General features: G+C 35.5%; 1 protein-coding gene across 4 annotated transcripts in view; it reads right to left on the bottom strand.

Moving 5' to 3' along the window:
* The window catches only part of LOC145676093 (adhesion G protein-coupled receptor L4-like), a 295,890-nt gene that overhangs the window by 34,376 nt on the left and 237,712 nt on the right, over window positions 1–23,802 (bottom strand). For 3 of the 4 annotated variants that reach the window (XM_081746971.1, XM_081746972.1, XM_081746973.1), the window contains 5 exons: window positions 23,112–23,214; window positions 17,517–17,715; window positions 8,522–8,683; window positions 2,019–2,122; window positions 414–670 (listed from right to left, as the gene is read on the bottom strand). In XM_081746971.1, coding sequence (XP_081603097.1) covers window positions 414–670; window positions 2,019–2,122; window positions 8,522–8,683; window positions 17,517–17,715; window positions 23,112–23,214 — 825 coding nt within the window. The remainder of the gene's footprint in view (window positions 1–413; window positions 671–2,018; window positions 2,123–8,521; window positions 8,684–17,516; window positions 17,716–23,111; window positions 23,215–23,802) is intronic. The other variant, XM_081746974.1, reaches the window with a different exon arrangement.

Raw genomic sequence — 23,802 nt, 5'->3', positions numbered from 1 at the left:
ACTGACGATTTGAACATGCATTGAGTGTCCGTGAAATTCATTCCGAAATAGTTGTTAAATGAACAGAAATGACACCGACTGGAAGTGTCCTAAGACCTGCTTAATCGGGCCGAAACGGACTCAGAAGTGTTAAATTGGGTAATAATAGATGATGAGACATGGGTTTATGGGTATGACCCAAAGACAAAGGCCCAAGGAAGATATTTTACTCCACACCCTTACAAAAGATAATTTTCAGGAATGCTTCCAGAAGTGGAAATACGGTTGGAATCGGTGTATTCAGGTAGCACGGACTATTTTGAAGGAGATGCGTCGCAATAGCCTGTGAGTTCTGCCAGTTTTAAATTCCAAGACCAGTCTTAAAACATTCCAATCACACCTCGTATTTTAATTTTCCTAAAATGTGAACCTACCCCAAGCCACGGCAACATATGCTCTCAGTCTTCCTCCTATAACTCCTGTAGTTACAGCGGTAAAACATGCATGCCCTTCCATCCACATCCAAGAAGCTGCAGCTGTGTAGAAATACTGCACCGCAGCACCAAATGCAGTGCACATATGTCTGCTTTCTCTTACTGAGGGAATATCAGTAACGCACAGAAATATGCTTCCAAGCAGAATTCCTGATGCAAGATTCAGTCTCATAATGTGGAATTGCTCCCAGAGATCACTATGTTTGTGAAGAATAGAAAGAAATATTTAGAAAAGTTCTAGAGATTTCTTGTAATATAGACATTTTACATATTGCTTATTATAGTTCAATTGTGCAGTCTAGTATAACGAGTTTGATCACTCGACATGTTCATCGCTTGAACAACAACATTTGAACAAAATTCGAGAAGAGAATTCGATTATCATATTGAATTGCTAGTGTACCAATACCATATGTATAGATTTTGAGATGATAAATACTTTTCCCAAATTTATTATTCCATAATAATCATTATTTACAGGTGTTTCAAAAAGAATGATCTGATTTTAAAAGTCAATATGTATTGATAAACATGCTATAAAAGTGGGATAAATCGCTGAATGTTTACAAAATCTTAAAGTTTTAGCTATGCTATTACAAATGCTCTATGTATCCACCAGCAGCAGCACGAACAAAATCTAGACGATAGCAAAATTCGTCATTTCATCGGAAATGCGAAGCCGACCTGGACTCTTACCTTTGCACAAGCATCCTGTCTCTTCAAATTGGTTATACCAAAGACGAATATTTTTGGGTGCAGGCAGATCAATGCCAAAACGCCGACGAAAAGCACGCTGCACCGAAATCATTGACTCTTTGCAAACTGAGCACACAAAATGTCTTCTGTTCATCGAACGCCATCTTACTTCTGACTGACTGCAAACTGAGAAGACACATTGACTGACATCTAACGGCGATTTTCTGAAACCTAGACCACACCCATTCAAACAACATTCATTTCCTTACTGGCACGTCCCATGTTCCGTAATTATTACCGTCCAAATTCAGGTCATTCTTTTTGAAACTCGGTGTATATTAACTTATCATTATAACTCTAGTTTATATGGCTAAAATCTCCATACAGAGAGAAAGAAGGTTGATACATAAGTATTGCACATTATACTGTAAACACATTAACCTTTCTTTTATTAAAGGTGTAACACAGTTATCACAACGTCTGAAAAATTTTATTGAAGATATATTAGGAAAAAAGTGGGTCTGCTATATATATATATATATATATATATATATATATATATATATATATATAACTTATTGTATAATGTTTAGTTTAGTTTATATATGTGCTAATTATTGTTTAGTTTAGATCAATAAATACAATATGGGGTAACTCAGTTACCCCTGTTGGCATATTACAGAATATTTCTATAGTTACAGAATATTTGTGGCATATTACGAATTATATTCACAAAATTAAGAAAAACACTGTAGCATGTGTATCTTGCGGAGACAACTGAAATCAGTATGAAAGAAAAAAAGTATTATATCATTAAGTACATTATATCATTAAGTAAATTATACTTACCGAAAAATACTTATCACTCCAATGAATATAATAAGTAGCAACCCTGAGAGGCAATATCCAAAATATTTTAAACCTTTCACCCAAACTTCTTCATGGATGACTTCCTGCAATATTAGCAAATAGAGTCTAATGTTTATGAGGGAGATATTTATATCAACGTGAAACAAATTTACTTGTTCACAACAAGGGTACAACTCTTAAAGCTAAAGAAAACTTCAGACTTAAAGTGAATTTTTGGGTTAAGTTCCAAAGTTGGTCGTCCATTTCTAGCAAAAATTTTGAAAATTTACCGGGAAGAAAAGGATAATTTGCTCTTCTATGTTCTTGATAATATGTAAGGAGAGTGAAAGTTGTATTTATTTTAGTTTCTTATAAGCGGTTAGGCTCTAGACAAGGAACTATTTGGCGAGCGGAGGGAACTACTTCACGCAAGGTTACCTCATGGTTGGATTGTGGGAAAGTAACGAGCATTTGTATTCTGCACAGGTGTACAGAGATGCTCCAGTTAGTATTTTTATGAATAGACGAGAAATTACACTTTATTAATTTTAATATTTGTCCAAACTTTCCTAACCCTAAACTAACTCGGTCCTACCCTACCCTACTTATCCCTATCTTACCCTACCCTACTCATACTATACCCTTCTAAAGTGGTCCAAAAATCGACAGCCTAATTTTTAAATGTTAAGATATTTGTCGAAAATCAGGCGGACAACCAACTTCGGAATAAATGCTGAATTTTTTATAGACAACTTCGTACTGAGGGTTTTCGCAGGGTTCTTTCGTTTCCTTCCATACTCTCATTCCACCAATTCTTCCTACTGATTTGCTTGCACTTGTCACCTGTCTCCTTTACAGCAATATTATAAATTATTCAAATAAATTAAACAAAGAGTGTGACACTAAATTTAATATTTCTTTTTCATCTTTTTCCTTCACCAACACATTCCTTCTCCCATCACCGAAAGCACACTTACGAAGTTGCACGGTACATTAAATTAATATTTTTCTCGATATTTCGTGTGAAGAAAACAATACTGTTAAAATAAAAATTTCTCTTCATAAATTGTGTCAATAAAACATCAGAAGCAAAGTTTTAAGATTTGAAATTTTATAATTACAAATTTAAAACTATATCTCTTTTTTTTAAGTCAAAAGATCTAATATATTTCAATATAAAATTTTCTTGTAAGCCTTATGTCTGGAGATCTACATATAGTGTAGCCGAACTCAAAGTATCACTTAACTCAGTATGATGTGCTTATTCCATAGAAAGTACGAAAACTCGATTTAGGGGTCGTTCAAAAATTTTGTGACTTCTGATCCAAAAACTAATTATTGTCCAAGATCGTAGTCTTTTGATTATTTTTTTTTTTGCTTTCCTAAAAATCTTGTTTTTATATTGTTGCTCACCGACCTACACAATGGAAATGTCTGAATATGTACACAATCGTTGTAGAATAAATAAGGTAAATTTGCTTGACTTTCTTTTCTTTCTTTCTTTTTTTTCCCTATCCATTAACTTCAAGGTATCTGGGAAACTAATACAATTCCTTTTATATCTATACAGTCTCCACCATTCTCGTAGGTGCCTAGCACATTTCTTTTTCCATTTAAAACTTTCAACAATACAAACAAACATACTTAAAAACAAGAATTTCGGGAACGATTCAAAAAATGCATCAAAAGATTGCGATCTTGACCAAGAATTTTAGGAATGATTCAAAAAATGCATCAAAAGATTGCGATCTTCGCCAATAATTAGTTTTTCGATCAGGGTCCAGAAAATTTTTGAACGGCCCCTAATCGAGTTTTCGTGTTTTTTTAAAGAAATAAGCACATCATACTTAGTTAAGTGATAGTTTTGATTTGGCTACACTGTAGGTAGTTCTAAAGATATAAGACGTACAAGAAATTTTTTGAATGAAATATTTGGATTTTTTGGATTCTGGGCAATAGAAAAATTTTTTTGAACGGTCCCTAAATCGAGTTTTCGTATTTTTTACGAAATAAGCATAACATACTGAGTTAAGTGATAGTTTTGGTTTAGCTACACTATAAGTAGTTCTATAGATATAAGACCAATAAGAAAATTTTTGATTGAAATATATTGGATCTTTTGATCCAAAAAGTATCAAATGTAGTGTATATACTACTTAAATTAAAGATATCTTTAACAAACATCTATTAATCATTACATGTCATGGAGTTCTCTTACTCGTAACACTATCCACTGATACGAATCACAGAAATGAGTTGGATATCCCTTATATCGCACTGAGCAAATCGCGATATATTAAAATGAAATTACATTACGTACTGCTATGGAGTATTAGAGAAACGAAGATTAAAAAATTTAAATTTTTCTGTTAAAAAAAGAGATAATTGATAAATATATGAAAAATTTAGAAAACGTTTCCTACTCTAAATTTTTCCTCAAGTATATACCTTGGTATACGTATTATTCGTATAATGTCGAATATACAGGATGGTCCATTTATAATGATAGTAGTAAATATCTCAGAAATCGTAAAAGGCAGAGAAGCGAAATTTTGCACCAAGAAACCATAGGGAGGGGACAACGTCCTTGGTATTTTGTAACATCACCAGAATATCAGTCTTGCCAACCCAATATAAAGTATACTTTTTTCAAATGGCACTACGTCAGATTATTACATATTTCAAATCAACATGTCAAACGAAAACTTAAAATACTATACTTATTATTCAGTGTTGCGAACTAAGAAAGTTATAATATTACAAACATCCAAAGTTTGGAAGCCTCTATCACACATAGAGCACAACGGAAATGGACAGGATAATGCACATCGAAAATATCTTAGCGTTGGATACCATGGGCATGGTATGACTTGTTTCGAATTAATAGTAACGAAGTGATAAGGGCTTGAAAATTTGATTTTTTCTGAAAGAGTTTATTTCGAAAAATGTTTAGATAAGCATTAGTTACTTAAATCATTTGCAATTGACAAACAAATCATTTTGCCGTTTACAGTACTTCGATATCTGAAACCGTCCCGGAGATATGATAAACATTGATAAAGATCGCAACACTGCTGAAAATGGCGTATTTACGAAAAATATTTAAAATTATTGTTGTTTTCTTTGTCTTTTATAACATTACAGCAAAAGTTTTTAATATAATTACAACAAGTTCTCGCAATTACATGATCTAAGCAGGTAGTTTGTGAGTATTTCAAATTATATGCCCGTAGCCAAAACTGCCTCTATGAAAATTGTTGCATGAGTATCTTAGGATTCTGGGACATGTATTTGTGGATAGGGCATATATTAGTTTCTAAGTGAAGTCTTGACCCGACTACGGTAGAGCCTATAAATTTTGAGCTATGGACCTTTAAAGTTCATTTTCTCATGTTTCCGGCAGTCCATAACTCCGAAAGGAAGCATTTGTGCACCCAGCTTGGTCCATACTTTTTGTCTTATCTTGCTGTCAGGAATGACCTCCGAAACATTGTTGGTGTTGTTTTGAAACACCCTGTAAATTAACCTAATAGTAAGTTTAATGCCACATGCTTTATAATAAGGAATATTATCTGTATCTAAGCCTGAAGTGGGTGTATGATTTAAACAAGTTTAGAATCTTGAATTTGCACTTAATTCTGTAATAATAACACATTTTAGGATATAAATACTAGTAACATTCCTGAATGATTTATCTTGGGAGTCTGAGTAATAAATAATAATAATAATAATAATAATAATAATAATAATAATAATAATAATAATAATAATAATAATAATAATAATAATAATAATTATTATTATTATTATTATTATTATTATTATTTATTTATTTATTTATTTATTTATTTATTTATTTATTTATTAGTACAACAGCATATAGCCAGTAGTGCACCAAAAGAAAAAAATGAGCATACAATACTGATTACAACACAGTACAATACATAGGATAATACATTATAAAATAAAGATAAGAAAATTTATTTATTGGACAGTATCGTGAAATTAAACAAAAAATTTATCGGTCAGAAACGAAACAATATTTGTTAATAGAAGTTTGTTTCAGAAATAATGAAAAGAAAAACACACACACACACTTTCAAACTTTTGTTAATCATAAGTGTTCGAAAGAAATAAATTTCAAGTATTAGATAAAATAAAATAAAAAAATAGAAAAAGACTAGAATGTTTCTTCCATAACATTAATAAAAACTAGACTCGCATAGTGACACGTTACGTAAGATAACTACTATGAATAGCAGATATTAAAAAAAGGGTAAATGATATATAAAAAGAAAAATTTCTTTAAAAAATCTTTAAAAAAATAAAGACAAACATGTATATTTATTCATATTTTTTTCAAATATAGGGTTCGTACAATAGATTTAAAAAAGTGTTCCTATAATATATATATATCAAATCCATGCAATGGGTACTAAAAACACAAAAAAAAAATCTTTTTGAAAATCAATTACAAACAAAAGTACTAAGAAATTTCACGTACTATTTAAAAAATTAAATAATAATTTATGCACCTTGTTGAAACTCTTATGAAACATCAAGAACGGAGTAAACATTATTACCTGTTTCTATACTTCTATATATTGACCTAATTAAATATTTCCTCATAAGCGGAACAAAATTCCTAATATTTCTGTGAGGAATTTTTATTGAGAAAAAGTTCTCCAGAAAAAAATTTCCATGCAAATTTATTTTAAAAAAATTCAAGTCAAAAGTCGGCGCCTGTCAGAGATATAATAATAATAATAATAATAATAATAATAATAATAATAATAATAATAATAATAATAATAATAATAATAATAATAATAAAATACACAGTGAATCAAAATATTCGTGTAATACTACAGATTGTTGGTGATTATAAATAAATGTAACAAAAAAGTTCTTTTAAGCGTGAGTCAATAAAGTACTTCCCTTTTGTAACCAGACACATGACAAAATGCTGCTTATGTTAAAAAGCCGATCAGACATATCAGAATAAGTGGACATATCAGCGGCAATTAAACAGCACGAAAATTAAATCCTATCCGTAGAATTAACGTTGAAATATTCTGTGAATGTACACTGTGTAATCGATTCCCAAACATGCTGGTCGTTTTGGGAAGACAGCAACAATACATTTTCTCCATAGCCATTCATAAATTACTTACAGAGCACAGTACTGTGCCATGGAAAATCAGCGCCCGGGGGCGAGAGAATATGATGGCGTCCCCATACAAATATGAATGAGATCGACAGACCAGCCGGGAAGCGGTACCATGATTGGAGCTAAGCGTAAGAAAAATTTTCAAAAATAAACCATGCGTTTCCTTGATTTTGAGCACTTTTTATTACTTTTCGTTCCATTTTATATATGTGCATGCATATGCATTTTCTAACATGAGTAACATTTTTCCTCTCTATTTTTTCTTTCCTTTATTCGTCATGAATTTTGCGCCCCTTACTTCGGCGCCTGGGGCCGTCGTCCCACTCGCCCCTCCCACGACATGGCAATAACATCATCTATTCATCAAATATTTTGTTAGTTAAGTCTACGGATAAGTTTTTCGTTTGCCGTTTAACCAAAGCTAACACATCCATTGTTTCGAAGTTATAGCTTTCTGAAATTGCACCGAAAATTTTCTACGTTTCCAGTTAACTTTTTATGACTCGTGTTTATAGAACATTTTGTTTCATTTGTTTTTGGGAACTTTCTCCTTGTTTTGCACGAATGTTTTAAATTGTACGAGACATGCCCAGAATATAAATGTACTAGATATTTGTAGGTTTCAAAAAATTTATTTAAAACAAAACTTTTACATTGTTACATCAGTACATATATGAACTATTTTTCTACGTAGTTGCCTCCCTCTGCGCTGAGTGAGACGAGGGATCTATTTTTTATGCCTTGCTCAAAGAAGTCTGTCACCACCTCTTTTGCCCAATTCTTCACCTCTATCTTCACTTCCTCATCAGTTAAAACTTTGTTCCCACCTATTTGTCATCAGCGAGGTGAATAGATGATAGTCTGAAGGCGCCAGGTCAGGAGAACGCGCGAATCAACCAAAACCGACGGTCTTGCTCTCCTTTGCTCATCGTGCACATTAGTACAACCGTTTTTAAATTCATGACACCATTTAAACACACTCGTACGATTCATAATTCCTTCGCTATAAACTAATTTGGTCTCGTTAAAAACTTCAGACAAAGATTTTCTCTTCACAACGAGATAACGGATCTCGAATCTCGCACTTGGCGGCAGATTTTATTGACATCTTTCACGGGAGACTTTACTATGGCCACAGTTTTAGTCGTACTTGACGCGTGATTGGGCTCGCTTTAAAGGGTACGAGCTAACCTACACGGCAGTGTGCCCAACGTAGCAATAATAAATTCCCTCTGCCCGCGAGGGCCCTAGTACACTTATTTTGTGGACGTGCCTCGTATATACAGAAATAAATCTCTGAGGTGAGACTGAGGTGAAAGCAAATAATTGTTACCTTTGCTGGTGCTTTTTCGGCTACAATGCTGAATATTCCAACCACAGTGCAATAACAGAGAGTGTAGTCAGTATTTGTAGACGCCATTTGACATTGTCTTGTGTCCCAACCTCCATATTGAATTAGATTACTATTCCACCAACCGCACTTCCGAGTTTCAATCTGTGAAAAAGTATCGTACTGTATATTCAACAGGATTTCGGCTGATATATTTTGCACGTAATTTGTAAACTTATTTATTTACTGCATCTAGTATTTAATGTGCCGTTTCGGTGTTCCCTGACATCTTCCTCAGGAGATTTCGGCAACTTACATACGTCTCATTTCACTTCTTAGAATTTCATCTTGCACTATTCCGTATGCATGGTGAAAGCATGAGGTCAAAAACTTTATAATGTAAAATATTTCAACATGATCGCTCTTGTTTCGTTTCTTTTTTTCAGAATATTTTTGTATTTTCTTCATTGTAACTGGAAATATTTAACATACATTAATAAAAGAAAACTGACTAAAGCAACAAACATATTAATAATCTTTGTGTAACAGTTTCGACAAGTAACATCGCCTTCATCAGACACGTTATGAAAGATTAATTGAAGAATAACAACTTAAATCTAAACAGAAAATGAAAAGAGGTCACGCTATATCACCCAGAGCCAAACTGAAGGAAAAACCTGATTAGCTTGTTGAACTAGCGTGACCTCTTTTCACTTTCTGTTTAGATTTAAGTTGTTACTCTTGGATTGATTTTTTATAATATGCCTAATGAAGGCGATGTTACATTGCCGAAACTGTTACACAAGTATTATTAATATGACTATTCCTTTGGTCAATTTTGTTTCATTAGTACAGAATATTTTCTTTAAATTTGTGTGTCTCTGTTTTCATTTTCTGAAGGCCAGTGGCGTATTATATCATTTCAAAATTTCATTACTATCTTAATATAGTAAATGATTACTTTATCATAATAAATTATTCAAGGCGATTGCTTAAAACTCGACTAATTTCCCCCCCCCCCCCAGCGTCCTTTGCATACACCACTGCAAATGGCCTGTCTGGAAAATTTCTGATTATGGTCCCGGAAAAAACAACACACTCATCTGGTACGTAATCCCCTTCAAACTAGTTCTTTCTCTTGCTACAGTACGTCGAGTTTAGTGTTTTTTCTACCTCTCGAACGCTTAAGACAGCCGTCGTGTTGCGCTAAATATTTTCTCAGGAGTAAAAACGGGTCGTTTTCAAGTGCCGTTTGATTTTTGTAAGCCAAATGTAACATGAGGCTATATTCCGAGAGTAAGGAGCTTAACGAACAGTCGGAGTGTTTTGTTGTGCCGGGAAAGACAACCAGATGAATCGGATGAACAGGGGCATTATTTTGGTACATTTGCTTGGTCTGAGAGCGTCATGTAGATGGTGGAAAATGTCCGGAAAGTGCCCCTTTGTTCTTCCTTCATGTACTCAGACGCACAGTGACGCAGTAATTGATGATCACAATCAATATTATGTTGATTTTGCTATACCTAACGAGCTTTTACGGGCTTTGGCAAAGTTGGATATTTCCATTAAGGTTGGTTTAAAGAGACAAGTTTTGTCGATAGATGTCACTACAGTCCTCGTATCTCTCTCATGTATTTTTTACCTTTGATGAAAATTCACGATTTCTCTTACAAACTTCAAACCACAGACTTCAAACTTTTAGAGAAGGAACTTCATAACCTTTCGAAGGCAACAATCCGTGCCGATTTTTTTATTTATAATTTTCTTCATTGTTGAAATGGCTTAATTGTTGAAATTGGATATCCAAATCTTTAACAATACACCGACAACGTTTGGAGGTGGTTACTGACACCAAAATAAGACGAAAAGTGTAGACCAACCTGAGTGCACAAATGCTTCTTTTCGGAGTTATAGGCTGTCGAAAACATGAGAAAATGAACTTCAATGGTCCATAGCTCCAATACGACAGAACCTACTGTAGTTGGCTCAAAAATTAACATAAGAACTCGTATTTGCCCTATCCAAATATCCATGTTTCAGAATCCTGCGATATTTCCACAACAATTTTTATAGAGATGGTTGGTGAGTACTTCCAATTATATGCCCGTAACCGAACTCTCTCCATAAAAATTGCTGCGTGAGTACTACAGGATTCTGAAACATGTATTTTTGGACAGCGCACATATTGGTTCATAAGTGAAGTCTTGACCCGACTACTGCATGTCCCATAGTTTTGGAGCTATGGTCCTTTAAACTTCATTTTTTCATGTTTCCAGCAGCCTATAACTCCGAAAGAAAGCATTTGTGCACCCTCATTTGTGGTCTATACTTTTCGTCTTCTTTTGGTATCAGGAACCATTTCGCAAACGTTGTGGGTGTTGTTTAGAAACAAGCTGTATAAGACCATATTCAAAGTTGGTGTGGCTCTATAAATGAAGAGAAAGTGGTGTGTTTCTTCCTTGGGTTAATTTCTTTTTTAATTTTATTTTTCCTTTTTGTTTCTGTCAGCTGTCAAAGGACACTTTGGATAAATTGAATGGCAACCTTTGTTATTGTTTTCAATTCATTGTGAACAGCTATTCCAACCAAAAATTAAAATTAGTATTATTGATTCATCTTACAAACACCAGGTGTCTTAATCAATATCGGTTGTTTAAAAAAAAAAAAAAAAAACGCAATACAAGTAACATTACTATATAACAAGGATTTTGGGTAATACGTTATAATATTTTTGCAGTAAATAAGAGGCAACTTTAAGAAGTAATTTCGTTACTTTTCAGTGTGAGCTTTATTTATTTAATTATTTAAATTTAAATTCTAGAGAATAAAAATTATGTTTTGTTTGAAAGGAAAAAACATAATTTCTGAGAATTTATCGAGAATGAATGTCGGAGAACTAGTATTCCTAGTTGAGCCATAAATATTTTCTGTCTTTCAAATAGGTAAGATCAAAGTAACAATAATAATGTACCATGAAGTTTTTTTTTTTTTTTTTTTTTTCAAAAGATTTGCTATAATTTCAAAATTAGTTTTGATTATGGATATATTTGGATTCTTTAGATATTAGGTAGCCCTCCCCGCTGGTCTAGTTGCTAGCGCGCGCGGGTTCCTGGGTTCGATTCCTGGTAGGAAAGTCTTGAAATTTGAACGCATGACAGTGGTTCATTTTCCACGTAAAAGTGTAGATCCATGTCTTATATAGCCTCGGTGTTGAAACGGAATGATAAACTTCAACCAATTATTTATCTATGTATTTATTTCATAAGAACAACACTACAGGTTTAATCCCCAGTTATAGTGTCGTGAATATAATTATCTAACATACACTATTATACATACATTATTATACGTTTCAACGTTTCAACATGGCGTCAAGCTCGAAGTCGATGGAAAGTGGTGCTCTTATTGTTTACCTTCTTTCGTCGTTGTGTGTAGTGTTTATGTGCGTGCTCTACTGTCTTCATTTAGTATCGGTGCTGTGACTTTCCCAAGTGCAGCATTGCCAATGAAACATGGACTGAAGTGTAGTGGAAGATCTTTCCATTTTATTGCTGCTGCCTTCATACGAAGAGGACTGCCATGTGCTCTTGGTACTGCTAACAGTGACGGAGGAACTACCAGTGATTTTGTGCCAAGGTATGAGTAAAAAAAAAAAAAAAAAAACAGTGCCTCATTCTCATTTTTTTTCTCCTCCTTTGTGGTGATATTCACGTAAACCCTGGCCCACCCTGTCCATATTACACCAGTGCTTTCAATATATATTATCAAAATGTTCGTAGTATTAAGAACAAATTACTCGAGTGCTCGTTGAACCTAGGTGAGATAAGGGAACTGGATTGTTTCGCAGTGACCGAATCTTGGCTGAATGAATCAATGAACGCCAGTGAAATTAGCTTTTCTAATAATTTCACCATTTACCGTAAAGACCGCATAACTCGTGGAGGTGGAGTGATGATTTGTGTAAATAATAAGTGGAAGAGCAAGAGAAGACTGGATCTAGAACGGGAAGTGTTTATTTGGGTGGAAGTGTTTATTTCAAAGCGTCGTTCTATGTTTATTGGGTGCTTCTATAGGCCGCACAAGAACACCCCCCAGCACATCTTAGAAGCTTGCCATGACTCACTGTTACATGCGTTGTCACACGGTGACGTCATCCTATTGGGTGATTTCAACCTTTCCATCACGTGGCAGGACAGCAAACATGGCGTCGCTAAAGATGGAAACGACAGTTATTTCATGGACAATTTTATCCATGGAATTGGTCTAGGTCAATATAATATGCATAATACCCGCAATAATAGCAATCTTGACTATATTCTCTCTAACTTAGAACCTCGTTGTGTTGTCCCATGCAGAAATCTTTTTTCCTCGGATCACGATTCCTTGGATGTTTCTTTCGATTTCCTCCCCTCCACTGCTACAAACCAGCCCCTCAAAAGTAAGTCACAACTTCTTTGGAAGAAAGCCCCTTGGGGTGACATATGCCGTGCTATTGAACTGTTTCCTTGGTGTTTGTTAGAGGTAGGAACTGTTGACGACGCTGTGGACTTACTTACATCTGTTGTCCACTCAGCCATAAAGGACTTTGTGCCGGTGAAAGCATCAAAATCGAACAGGTTTCCGGTCTGGTACGACAATGAACTTCGTGAACTTCTTAAATACAAAAAGCTTGCCTGGACACTATGGAAATCACATCCGAGTGACTACACATACAAAAACTTTGCTAAAATTAGAAGTCTTGCCAAGAAGGTACAGCGGCGTAAGTATTTTGAATATATGGACTCAATTGGTGATTTTACTGTTAGTAACCCTAAAGTCTTTTGGTCTGTAATTAAATCTAGAACAAAATCTCCGGGTATACCGGCAACAGTTCAAGATGAAAATACTGAAGCAAGTGATGATCAAAGATCCGACCTCGTCAATAACTACTTCTCCAAAACATTTACTTTCCTTCCCTCTACAACCTATCTTCCCCCTCTCCGCCCCATCTGTTCGGAAACCTTATCCAATCTCTCTACCACCCCGGGCGAAGTTCTGACTCTCTTGCTATCGTTATCTCTACATAGATCACTTGGACCTGATAAAATTAGTCCTCTCTTTCTCAACAAAACTGCTTCAGTTATTGCGGTTCCTCTATCTATCTTATTCAATAGATGCTTCAAGGAAGGGTATTATCCAACCAGTTGGAAACTAGCTCACGTGACCCCAATATATATCAGGACTTAAAGATCATGTATCCTCCTATAAGCCAATATCTCTTCTTTCTGTAATATCAATTATCTGCGAAAAAATAATCAAAGATAGGCTACTTAAATTCACCTTACCTTACATCCACAGTTCTCAGCACGGCTTTCTACCGAAAAGCTCAAGTCTCTCAAATATAAGACTCTTCTGTCCTGTGCAGTCAAATGTATGAATAACAATACTCAATTAGATGTTATCTACTTTGATCTCTCGAAGGCCTTTGATTCTGTCAGTCACATTCATCTTCTTCATAAGCTCTCCAATAGATTTAATGTACATGATAAATTTCTCTCTCTAATCACAAGCTACTTGAAGGACCGTAAACAGAGAGTTGTTCTTTCAGGGGCGACTTCTAACCCCCAACCCGTAATCTCAGGGTTGCCTCGGGGGAGTGTACTTGGGCCTCTGCTGTTTGTCCTGTACATGGATGATCTCTACACGCACTTATCAGCTCAACCTAGTGGCCTTCTGCTTTTTGCTGACGATTGTAAGTTATACAGAGAAATAGCGTGTCTCCATGACACAATTGCCCTACAGGAAGACATAAATTACCTTATAAACTGATCTGAAATGTGGCACATGAAACTCAACAGTAAGAAATGTGACAGTATTACTATTACTTTGAAAAAGTCTCCAGTTCCCTCCACATACCATATTAACGATTCACCTATCACACATTCTGCTAGTCACAATGATCTTGGTGTCATCTTTGATTCAAAACTCACATTCTCTGACCACATCTCCTCAATACTAAATAATTCAATGCGCATGTTGGGACTTCTTTATCGATTCACCGAACTACGCACTGTTTCTTCATTAGCAACTTTTTATAAAACTTTAATAGCGCCCAAGATCAAATACTGCTCTCCCATATGGGCCATGGCAGCACCTACACAACTCTCCAGACTTGATTCTGTTCTCAATTTCTTCATCGCTATAGTCCGTTTTCGTGTTCCTGCACTTCGATCATTATCTAAGAAGGAACTCTTGCGACATCTTAATATTTAGACTCCTGAAGTATGCAGAATTATCTCTGGCCTGAAGTATCTACATAAAATAGTTAATGGAAACTTAAGATCGGAAATATCACTTTAGGAACTATCCTTACGTGTCCCTTCCCGCATCACCCGGAATACCCACCTATTCCATCTTGCCCGTCCTAGGTTGGCTATTATACAGAGGTCTCCTTTTTATAGAATACCAAACTGTTACAATCAAGTAACAACTGATGTGGATATTTTTTCGAGCTACCCAGTGTTTGAAAGAGCAATTAAACGAGTTTTGACGGAATAGTTTTACTTTTACACTCTTTTTTCTATGTTGTTGTTAATGTTGTCTTGTTTTTTCTTCTTTCTTTTGTTAGCATGTCCCTGTGTAAAATGGCAAAGTTATGCTGTATCTGGGAATTTGTTCAATAAATAAATAAATTCACAAATATACGTCGTTTAATTATGCAGAAGTAATTGCCTGACAATTGTTTTTAACTTGTTTTCGGACACATTAAATACATCTACTACATGAAATCTAATCATTTCATTATATGAAGCATACATTCTCCACAGAGGAGACTTATGTAATATGATAGTTTTTGCTTTTCTATAATAGAATGTCCCAGAGTTTGTAGTTCTAGTCTTACCTGTTGGGATACGTAATAACACTCCTGAAACTAATTCTGACAATCAATTTTACCGCTTAATAGTTTATGTAAGAACAACGAATCAAAAATCCATCTCCCTTTTTCTAATGTTTGAAAACCAAAATTCATAACTAAGTCCTCATAGGGGATATACTTTAGGTAGTAACCGGTTTCCTTGTATGCAAGCATTTTTAAGAATTTAAATTGTATATTTTCTATTGCACCAGAGTATTTAGTGACATTGGTGTCCAAACAGTACAACAGTATTCTAATTTTGACTTCACATATGAAAAATATAACCTTATAAATGCTGATTCTTTGTAGAAATCTTGTCCTATCCTATAAATTAAACCTGGTTTCTATATGCATTACTCGTTATTACGTCAATATGTTGAGCAAAGGTTAGTTTACTATCAAATATAACTCCTAGATCTTTGATAGTATTTGGGGGAGACAAGGAAGTGCCACTTATTGTATAGGTAATGTTAATTGGATTTTCTTTCCTTGTGAAAGATACAGATTTACATTTGGACACATTTAGTACTAATTTATTCTTATCTCACCGTATGTGAAATCTCTGTAGATCCTGTTGAAGTTTCACGCAGTTATCAGTTGTACTTACTTTGGAGTATAACTTGAGATGGTCGACAAAAAGAACTTGAGAAGTTTTAATACAAAGAGGAATATCATTAATAATAAGAAGAAATAACAGGGGACCTAGATTAGATCCTTGAGGGTCTAATCTAGTTGTGAGGTGAAATCGAGGTATCTTTGTGAATTACTTTTTGACAGATTTATTGTAAGAGGGAAGAATCCAATCTAGAAATTGCAAAGCATATTGAGACTACAAACTATGATCTTTTTGTGTTTACTAACTTCGAGGAATTCTTATCTAGAGATAAGTTATCTAAAGGTAAGTTTTTTTTATTTAAACTTAAGAAATATCTGTTACTGTAAAGCGTTACTGGATCTAATGTAACGTAACGATAAGTATTATTTTCTGTGTAGATGTAATGTAACGATATTACTTACCCCACACTGATCAATGAATATAATAAGTGTCTTACTTGGATACATTGTTGAAGTGGGAAAAGAATAATTTTCCTAGTATTCGCTACTGACATTATTTGACATATTCTTCATATTACTTGTCAGTTTATTTTTATCATTTTCTTTTGTTTATCTACTGAATATCATAGAAAATGTTCTACGTTAATCCTTGCGTGTTCTTGAGTGAAATGTTTGTTCTTGGCAACGTGTCCAGTAGGATATTTTGCTATCATATATGACAGGAAAACTAGAAATATTTGCAGAATAGTAAACTTGTTGGTTATAACATACACATGTATTTACGTGGAGTGTTCAAATGGAAAGGTGTAAAATATCGTTCAAATCAAATGTGTTGAAATAGGAATATGTCGCTTTGGGAGAACGTAGTGTGACATCTCGGAAAGAGAATGTATTATCCGACGTGGTTGTGTGCATGAGCAGGCACTTCCGACATGATTCAGGACAGAATCAGGCAGTTGTATGTTCCATCCAATTGATGCAGTAGGCAGGGTAATGCTCACCGTCTTTTTCGACGTCCGAGGTCCTTTACCCATCGAATTCCTTGAGCACTGAAAAACCATTATCAGTGACGTGTACTGTGAGACACTCCATAGCCTACGCAAGTCCATCAAAAGCAAACAGCCTGGCTGCTAACAGAAGAAGTCATTCTGCTTCACGAAAGTGCTCATCTACACATCTCCCAGGTCACACAAAGTGTACTGAACAAGTTAAAGAGGGAGCAGCTTGAACACCCGTCCTACAATCCGGACATGTCACCTTGGGACTTCCATCTGTTTGGTCCGCTGAAAATAAATAAATAAAGGAAAGCGCTTCAATTCGAACGACAAACTGAAGAACACAATGGAGGACTGACTGCTGTCACAACCACAGGAATTCTGGGAACAAGGAGTCCTTCGGCTTGTGAAACAGTGGGATAGTTGTGCTCAAGCGTCTGGTAATTACTTTAGATACCGACTTCGATTATACCCACAGTGTCGTTTTGTATCTTTTCATTTGAACACTCCTCGTAGAAATATACAGGTTAAGTAAATATAAATATGAACTTACTGCCGTTACAGTTTCACCCTCGTGGAACAGTAACTTTCGAATAGACGGCTGTTTCACAACGTGGAACAACTTGGATTTAATTGGCTTCTTTCTTAGTTTCTTTTCGTCAATGTCACAAACTTCTCCATTTGCTGTGGCTCCCTCTACACGCACTGATATTATCTTAGAATCAATTACTACCTCTTGCGCTGTTATTTCACTGAAAACAACAACAAAAAAAAAAAAAAAAAAAAAAACAAAAAACAAATATGATTATGTATTTAAAAAAAGTCTGCAATCTTTTCGAATTAAAGCAAACATTCAAAGAAGGCAGCATCTTAGTCTTAAAATTGTTTTTGCTGCGATCAGAAATTAACTTTGTTAGAAATTGGCCAGAAAAGTAGCTATTATGAAGAAAGAATTGACGTCTTTCTGGCGACGTGATTTTAGTAACTCTTTCGGGCAATCAATCAGATGAAGGTATTGAGATCCGACGTTTCGAATGCAGACATTGCATTCATCTTCAGGGATTGCAATGAAGGGACCGAAGACGTGAATATGTATATATAGTGACTTTAGAGGCAGAGCTAAGAGTGAAGATTTTCTCTCTACTACCGTATTGCCTTTCATCGGCCATACCTCTGGCAAACTCAGCAGAATACTTGCCGGACATGGTATAAGAATTATTCATAGACCTTCAGCCAACATCGGATCATTACTCAAACCAGTGAAAGACGACCTTCACCTGAGCACTCCTGGTGTATACCGTATACCATGTGAATGTGGCAGAGCATATACAGGACAGACTAGACGTACAATAGAACAACGGTGCAAAAAATTCAGCTGTTACATAAGACTTCAGCAACCCGAAAAGTCAGAACTAGCAGAGCGTAACGTAGCGCTTGGACGGAGAATTGATTTTACAAATACCAATATGACTTTGCATTATATTAGCCAAGTGCAGCAATTTTAGGGACAGAACAATAAAAGAAGACACAGCTATCTCACGGGAAAGGAACAGTTTAATAGCGACAATGGGTTTCAACTCAACCCTGTCTGGTCGCCCCTTGTCACGTACAAAAACAACATTCAACAAAGCCATTTCTCGTAGCCACAACAACAGCCAATCAGGAGCTAGCATCCCTCAGCCAATCAGAAGCCAGCATTTCCCTCAGCCAATCACAAGCCCCCATTCATAGCTCTGGCCCTAAATAGTCATTATACGTATATACATGTTCACGTCCCCGGTCTCTTCATTACAATACCTGAAGACGAATGCGATGTCTGCTTTCGAAACGTCGGAGGTCAATACCTTCACTTGACTGATTGCCCGAGAAGACTTACAAAAATAGTTATTATTTTGACAATCTACAGAAAGGGTTTTAGATGTATTGTTTAACAAAATACACGAAATCAATGAGAAACTTAGCTAAACTGATAAAATATAGGGTAAAAAAACCGTATCAAACTTTCTCGCTCGCACTTCTTCAATTAAATTAGGTGATGCTCTAATTATTACTGAAACATCTGTTTACGAAATATGAACAAAATTATAATAGGTGTTTTCGGAAGAAATTTCATTCCAAGGCTAAACTACTACTTGTAGATTTTTCATGAGAAATGTCATAAAAATATTGTTTTTCTGATATATTTACATATAAAATATCAACAAAATTTCCTGAAAAGTTTTTGAGAAAACAGTCAAGGAAAACTTATCCCAAAGAGTAAACTATCCCTTGTAAATATGTTCATGAGAAACGGCTTATGCTACGCTATAGACTTGTTAATGAAATACAAGGTGTACTACTGGAAATGGGACACTTGAAAGTGGTAACACTGCCAAACTGGAGCACATGGTGGCGCTAGTTGTCATGCCGTCTACATAACAGAGGTTTGCCATTTAGTTTACCATGAGTCCTTGGCCAGTGCACGTGCGTGTTCAAGCGGTAGATGCCGCCATTGTTTGCAAGAAGATTATAGTCGCTGTTCAACGGGAGCTGCTACGAGCTTGAGCTATTTTGAACTATTTCTAGTCGCGAGATCAAATTTTGACCATAAGGGAAGATGCTTTTTCCAATATCTGTTAACGAGCTACATATGTGATTTAACTTAGAAAATGCCGTCTATCTAATATCGGTGATACTCAGTTTAGTGTCCAGTAAGATCTAATTCTGCTTCTTAGCTTCTATTGTAGCAAGATTTTGCGAAGAACATCCATGTTCATCTTAATCTACTCTTCCTATAGCTTCCCGTGAGTGATCGACATACCTGAACAGTCCCCCCCCCCCCAAGATTCTCTTTATGTCTCAAAAAACACGAGAATTTTGGAATCCTCCTTTGGTGTCTTTATTGAAATAGACCAATGAATGGTATATTATGTATTCATTTTTCTAGAAATGAAAGACGTGACTGAACTCCTTTTTTTTTTTTTTCACGTATTTACACCAGGCTTGTTTATCTACTGTATAACTATGGAATTTCAATGCGGTAAATGGGATCAGAATAGCAATTTGATAATGTGTGGATTGAGTTTCACTTTTTAGATCACAGATAACTCTAAATTATAACGAAGATCACGAATCTGTTCAAGAAAAGATTTCTTGACATTCCGAGCATTATTCCTGATATTTCTTCTTCCCTTAGTTCGTTAGTTTGTTGTAGACAGTGAGGTAAGCAAACTTCAGCCAAAGACACGGAAAACTTTTTATTTTTTTCTTGGCAGATAATTTTCATTCAATTTTCGTTTATTGCTACAACGCAACATTGTACAATATGAAGAAGCAACAATTAATGAAGTCGGCTTCCGTGACGTTTTTCCAGTTTCAGATTCAGGTGATGATGGTGTTGATGTATTATTAATGTTTCCAACAACTTGTGTGCAATGGTTTGTTGTGAGACTGGACACAACCAGAGCAAATTCTTTGGCTTTTTTTTTTTTTAACTGAATTTGGCTTACAACTGGTTGAACGCCGTGGATTCACTTGTTTCTTCCCTTTTTATCCAGCACAGTGTTTCAATGTTACATTAAATCTCCGGTCGTGACGGCTGGTGAGCATGTTAAGTAAACGTTCGATTTCTCGTCAATGGTACGGAGTTTTTGTAGGCTACAAATTACCTGCGAAGTGGACATGTGTTTGAACGTCGTGTTACGGTCACACTGTAGAGAAGACCAAGATGCTTGCTATGAAACAGATAGCCTGCCGGAAGAATGTTTATCGCAACGTAAGTGTTCCGGTGGCACGGCTCTGAGTGGTACTACCGGTACTGACTCTCCTCGACCAAAGAAAACCGGAACAAGCAAATCGAACATCGAGCTCATTGTCTTTTTTTACTCTAAAGGCGTTATCCATAATACATTCGTACGATCTGAACAGAGTCGCGCAGTTTTGCTCGAAGATCGCTTTCGCTCGGAACACATGGTATTTCACCAGGACAATACTGATGACGGAGTTTCTGGTGACTCAAACCATGGAAGTGCTGCCCCTACCTTCCTTGGCTCCGGCTGATTTCTTTTTGTTTTCCTAGCTCAAATCTAGTTCAAATCAAATGGAATCCTCCATTTTGTGACCGTCAAAAATACCCGGGTTGCCGTGACGAGTGCTTCGGAAGAGATGCCTGTTTTAAAGACTTTCTAGACAAGCTACGACGCTTGGCGGAACTGCTGGTAACGATGTTGTGTTGATGATTAAGGATGTTATTTCAAGGATTTTTAATTATATGTAAATATACATTATCTTGGAACAAATAGGGTCACGGTGGCTCAGTGATAGAGTGTTCACCTCTGGTGCTAGGGGTCCCGGGTTCGATCCCAGCCCCGCCAAGTGAACTTTATGGTGGACAAACACCGTGTGCTTGGGTTTCCTCGGGGTTCTTCCGTCTCCTCCCACTTTCTTCATTCCAGCATTTCATTCATCTGTCATCATCACCGTCTTCTTTAGCCTAGCCGGCATAACCGTGAGACGTAAAACTCAATAATTTCACTTCATTTCATTTCTTGAAATAAATAATTTTCTTCAGAATCGTTCCAATTACTTTCTTGGCAGACTTTATGTGCATACATTGATGGAAACGCATTTTTAAAAACTACAAAAAATTCACGGATTTGTTGTAAACTTGATAGACAAGAAGATCCTAACATGGTGCCCATGAGACAGATTGGGTGTTAAGAAACATATAACATGTGTAATCATCCTGAGTACCAACATGAGCACCTGTTCGGCAAGGGCGCCCATTTTGTGGTTTCCAAGGAGGGGGCAAGTATAAGCGACATTTCAAGTATAGTTTCAAATTTTGCTGTAATTAATGTAAAAATTCTATTGGGTTTTCGATATTACGAAGTACGGTTTCCTCTAGCGGAGCGAACGCCCCATCTTGCACCCCCTCTGATGGGCGCCCTTGCTGCTCGGGTATTTAATCAACTATAATGTGAACAGGGGAGCATCTACGGGGAGGGGTCCACCGGGTCAAGACCCCCTCCCCAAAATTTCGTACTCTTTCTCAATAAAATTATACTTGTTTAACAGAGAAATGATTGATGTAGCATAAAAATTTGATCTTACACTTCATCTATATTCTTTCTCTTATAAAAGCAGTCTTTTTTTTGTGAAAATACAGGTGGAAGTATTTTACAATTACTTATCGCCTTTTCGGATGCAGAATAATACCCGTTTAATACTACATAGACGTAATGATTTGTAGTATTGGATGTCCCCATAAAACTTGTTCCTCTCCCAACGAAAATTTCTGAGTGCGCCTGGTGCTGAATACCATCCTGGCGTTGAAGACACAGTTCCTGATATACAGGCAACTACACTTGTAGTGTTGACCGAAGACCTTCCAAATACTAGCAGCACGTCATCTATAGACATTACGATCAGGCTGTTTCTAAGAAAGACGTTATGTTGGGATCTTCAAACTAACTTTACCATACTCTATGTTGTCATATCCTCCGCAATATGAATTTCGGACGAATTGGACTATATATCAGGGGTGCCCACAAGGGGGGGGCTATGACGCAAACTGCGTCATTGAAATATTTGGGGGGGTTAAAAATCTATATAAATATGTTTGACGGGGGGGTAAAATTAATCGAAAAGTTTTTTTTTCATGGAAGAATACCTATGGATAGACAATTGCGGGGGGTGCGTCATGGACATAAGGGGGGGGGCACCACTGTATATATACAGTATTTTTAAATTGTATATTGAAGTGTATATTGAATTACAGTGTATATTGAAGGAGGAGAACACTTTGGAACCATACTTAGAAGAATTCTGGGCATTGATCTTAACATGCAGACTTTAAAACCCCAATCACACATAAGATGTCATCAGAAATAGAAAATATCCCGCCGTATTTTTTGTAGCTTATAGGGTTAAGAATTGCAGTATTAGATACTATTTATACAAATACTACAAGTGTAGAGAGAAGGAAGAAACGGACCAAGCAGAGAAAATATGAGAAATTTCGATAGGAAAAAAAAAAATAGGTGTTGAGGTGTTGAAATATTTACAGAACTTATAGCCAAGTCAAGAAAATAAAACGTGAGGTTTTTATTTTGTTTTCATTTAAAAATAAAAAAATAAATATATAAAATAAAAATAAATAGGTACTTACGCGTGATTCACTTGAAGTGGAAGCAATGAATTCAGAGTATTATAAACCATCGTCATAACTGTTGTCACGTTGCAATTAGGATCATTGAAAAGATCAGTTGGAACTGAAAAACAACGAAATAAACTTTGTAAAACAGTGGAACAACTCTGTTTCAGGGCTCTTCAAAGCATGATTTTTAAAAGTTTTTTTGTTTACTCTTTTCATTGTCTCTTTTCGTATGGGTCTTCCTTTGATAATAATAATAATAATAATAATAATAATAATAATAATAATAATAATAATAATAATAATAATAATAATAATAATAATAATAATAATAATAATAATACTTAAGTGGTCAAAAACTGACCATAACACATTTACGAAAATATTTAATTTACGAATATCAGTGGTGTAACTGCCTCAATTGCAGCTCTAATTCTCTCAAAAAGCTGTTCCAGAATTGTCACTTTGCCAGAATCACCCTTGTCCTTAACATACCTCTACAGGAAGAAATCCAGGGGAGTAATGTCAAGCGACTGGGGTGGCCATTGGATTGAGACAGTTACACCACAGATGATAAAATATACCTGGAAAGGAATCGAGTGTCGATTAGACATCCTCCGTGCCAGTCATGGGACTCATGTAGAAATAGTGTGATTATACAAACAAAACTTTCAAACTTTGTTTATCTATTGCTGTATGAATCTTC

Source organism: Thermobia domestica, chromosome 18, assembly GCF_964235325.1.
Source record: "Thermobia domestica chromosome 18, izTheDome1.hap1.1, whole genome shotgun sequence".
NCBI classification, from domain to species: Eukaryota; Metazoa; Arthropoda; class Insecta; order Zygentoma; family Lepismatidae; genus Thermobia; species Thermobia domestica.
Note: the sequence above shows the minus strand (reverse complement) of the source record. Positions and strands in the feature narration are given on the sequence as shown.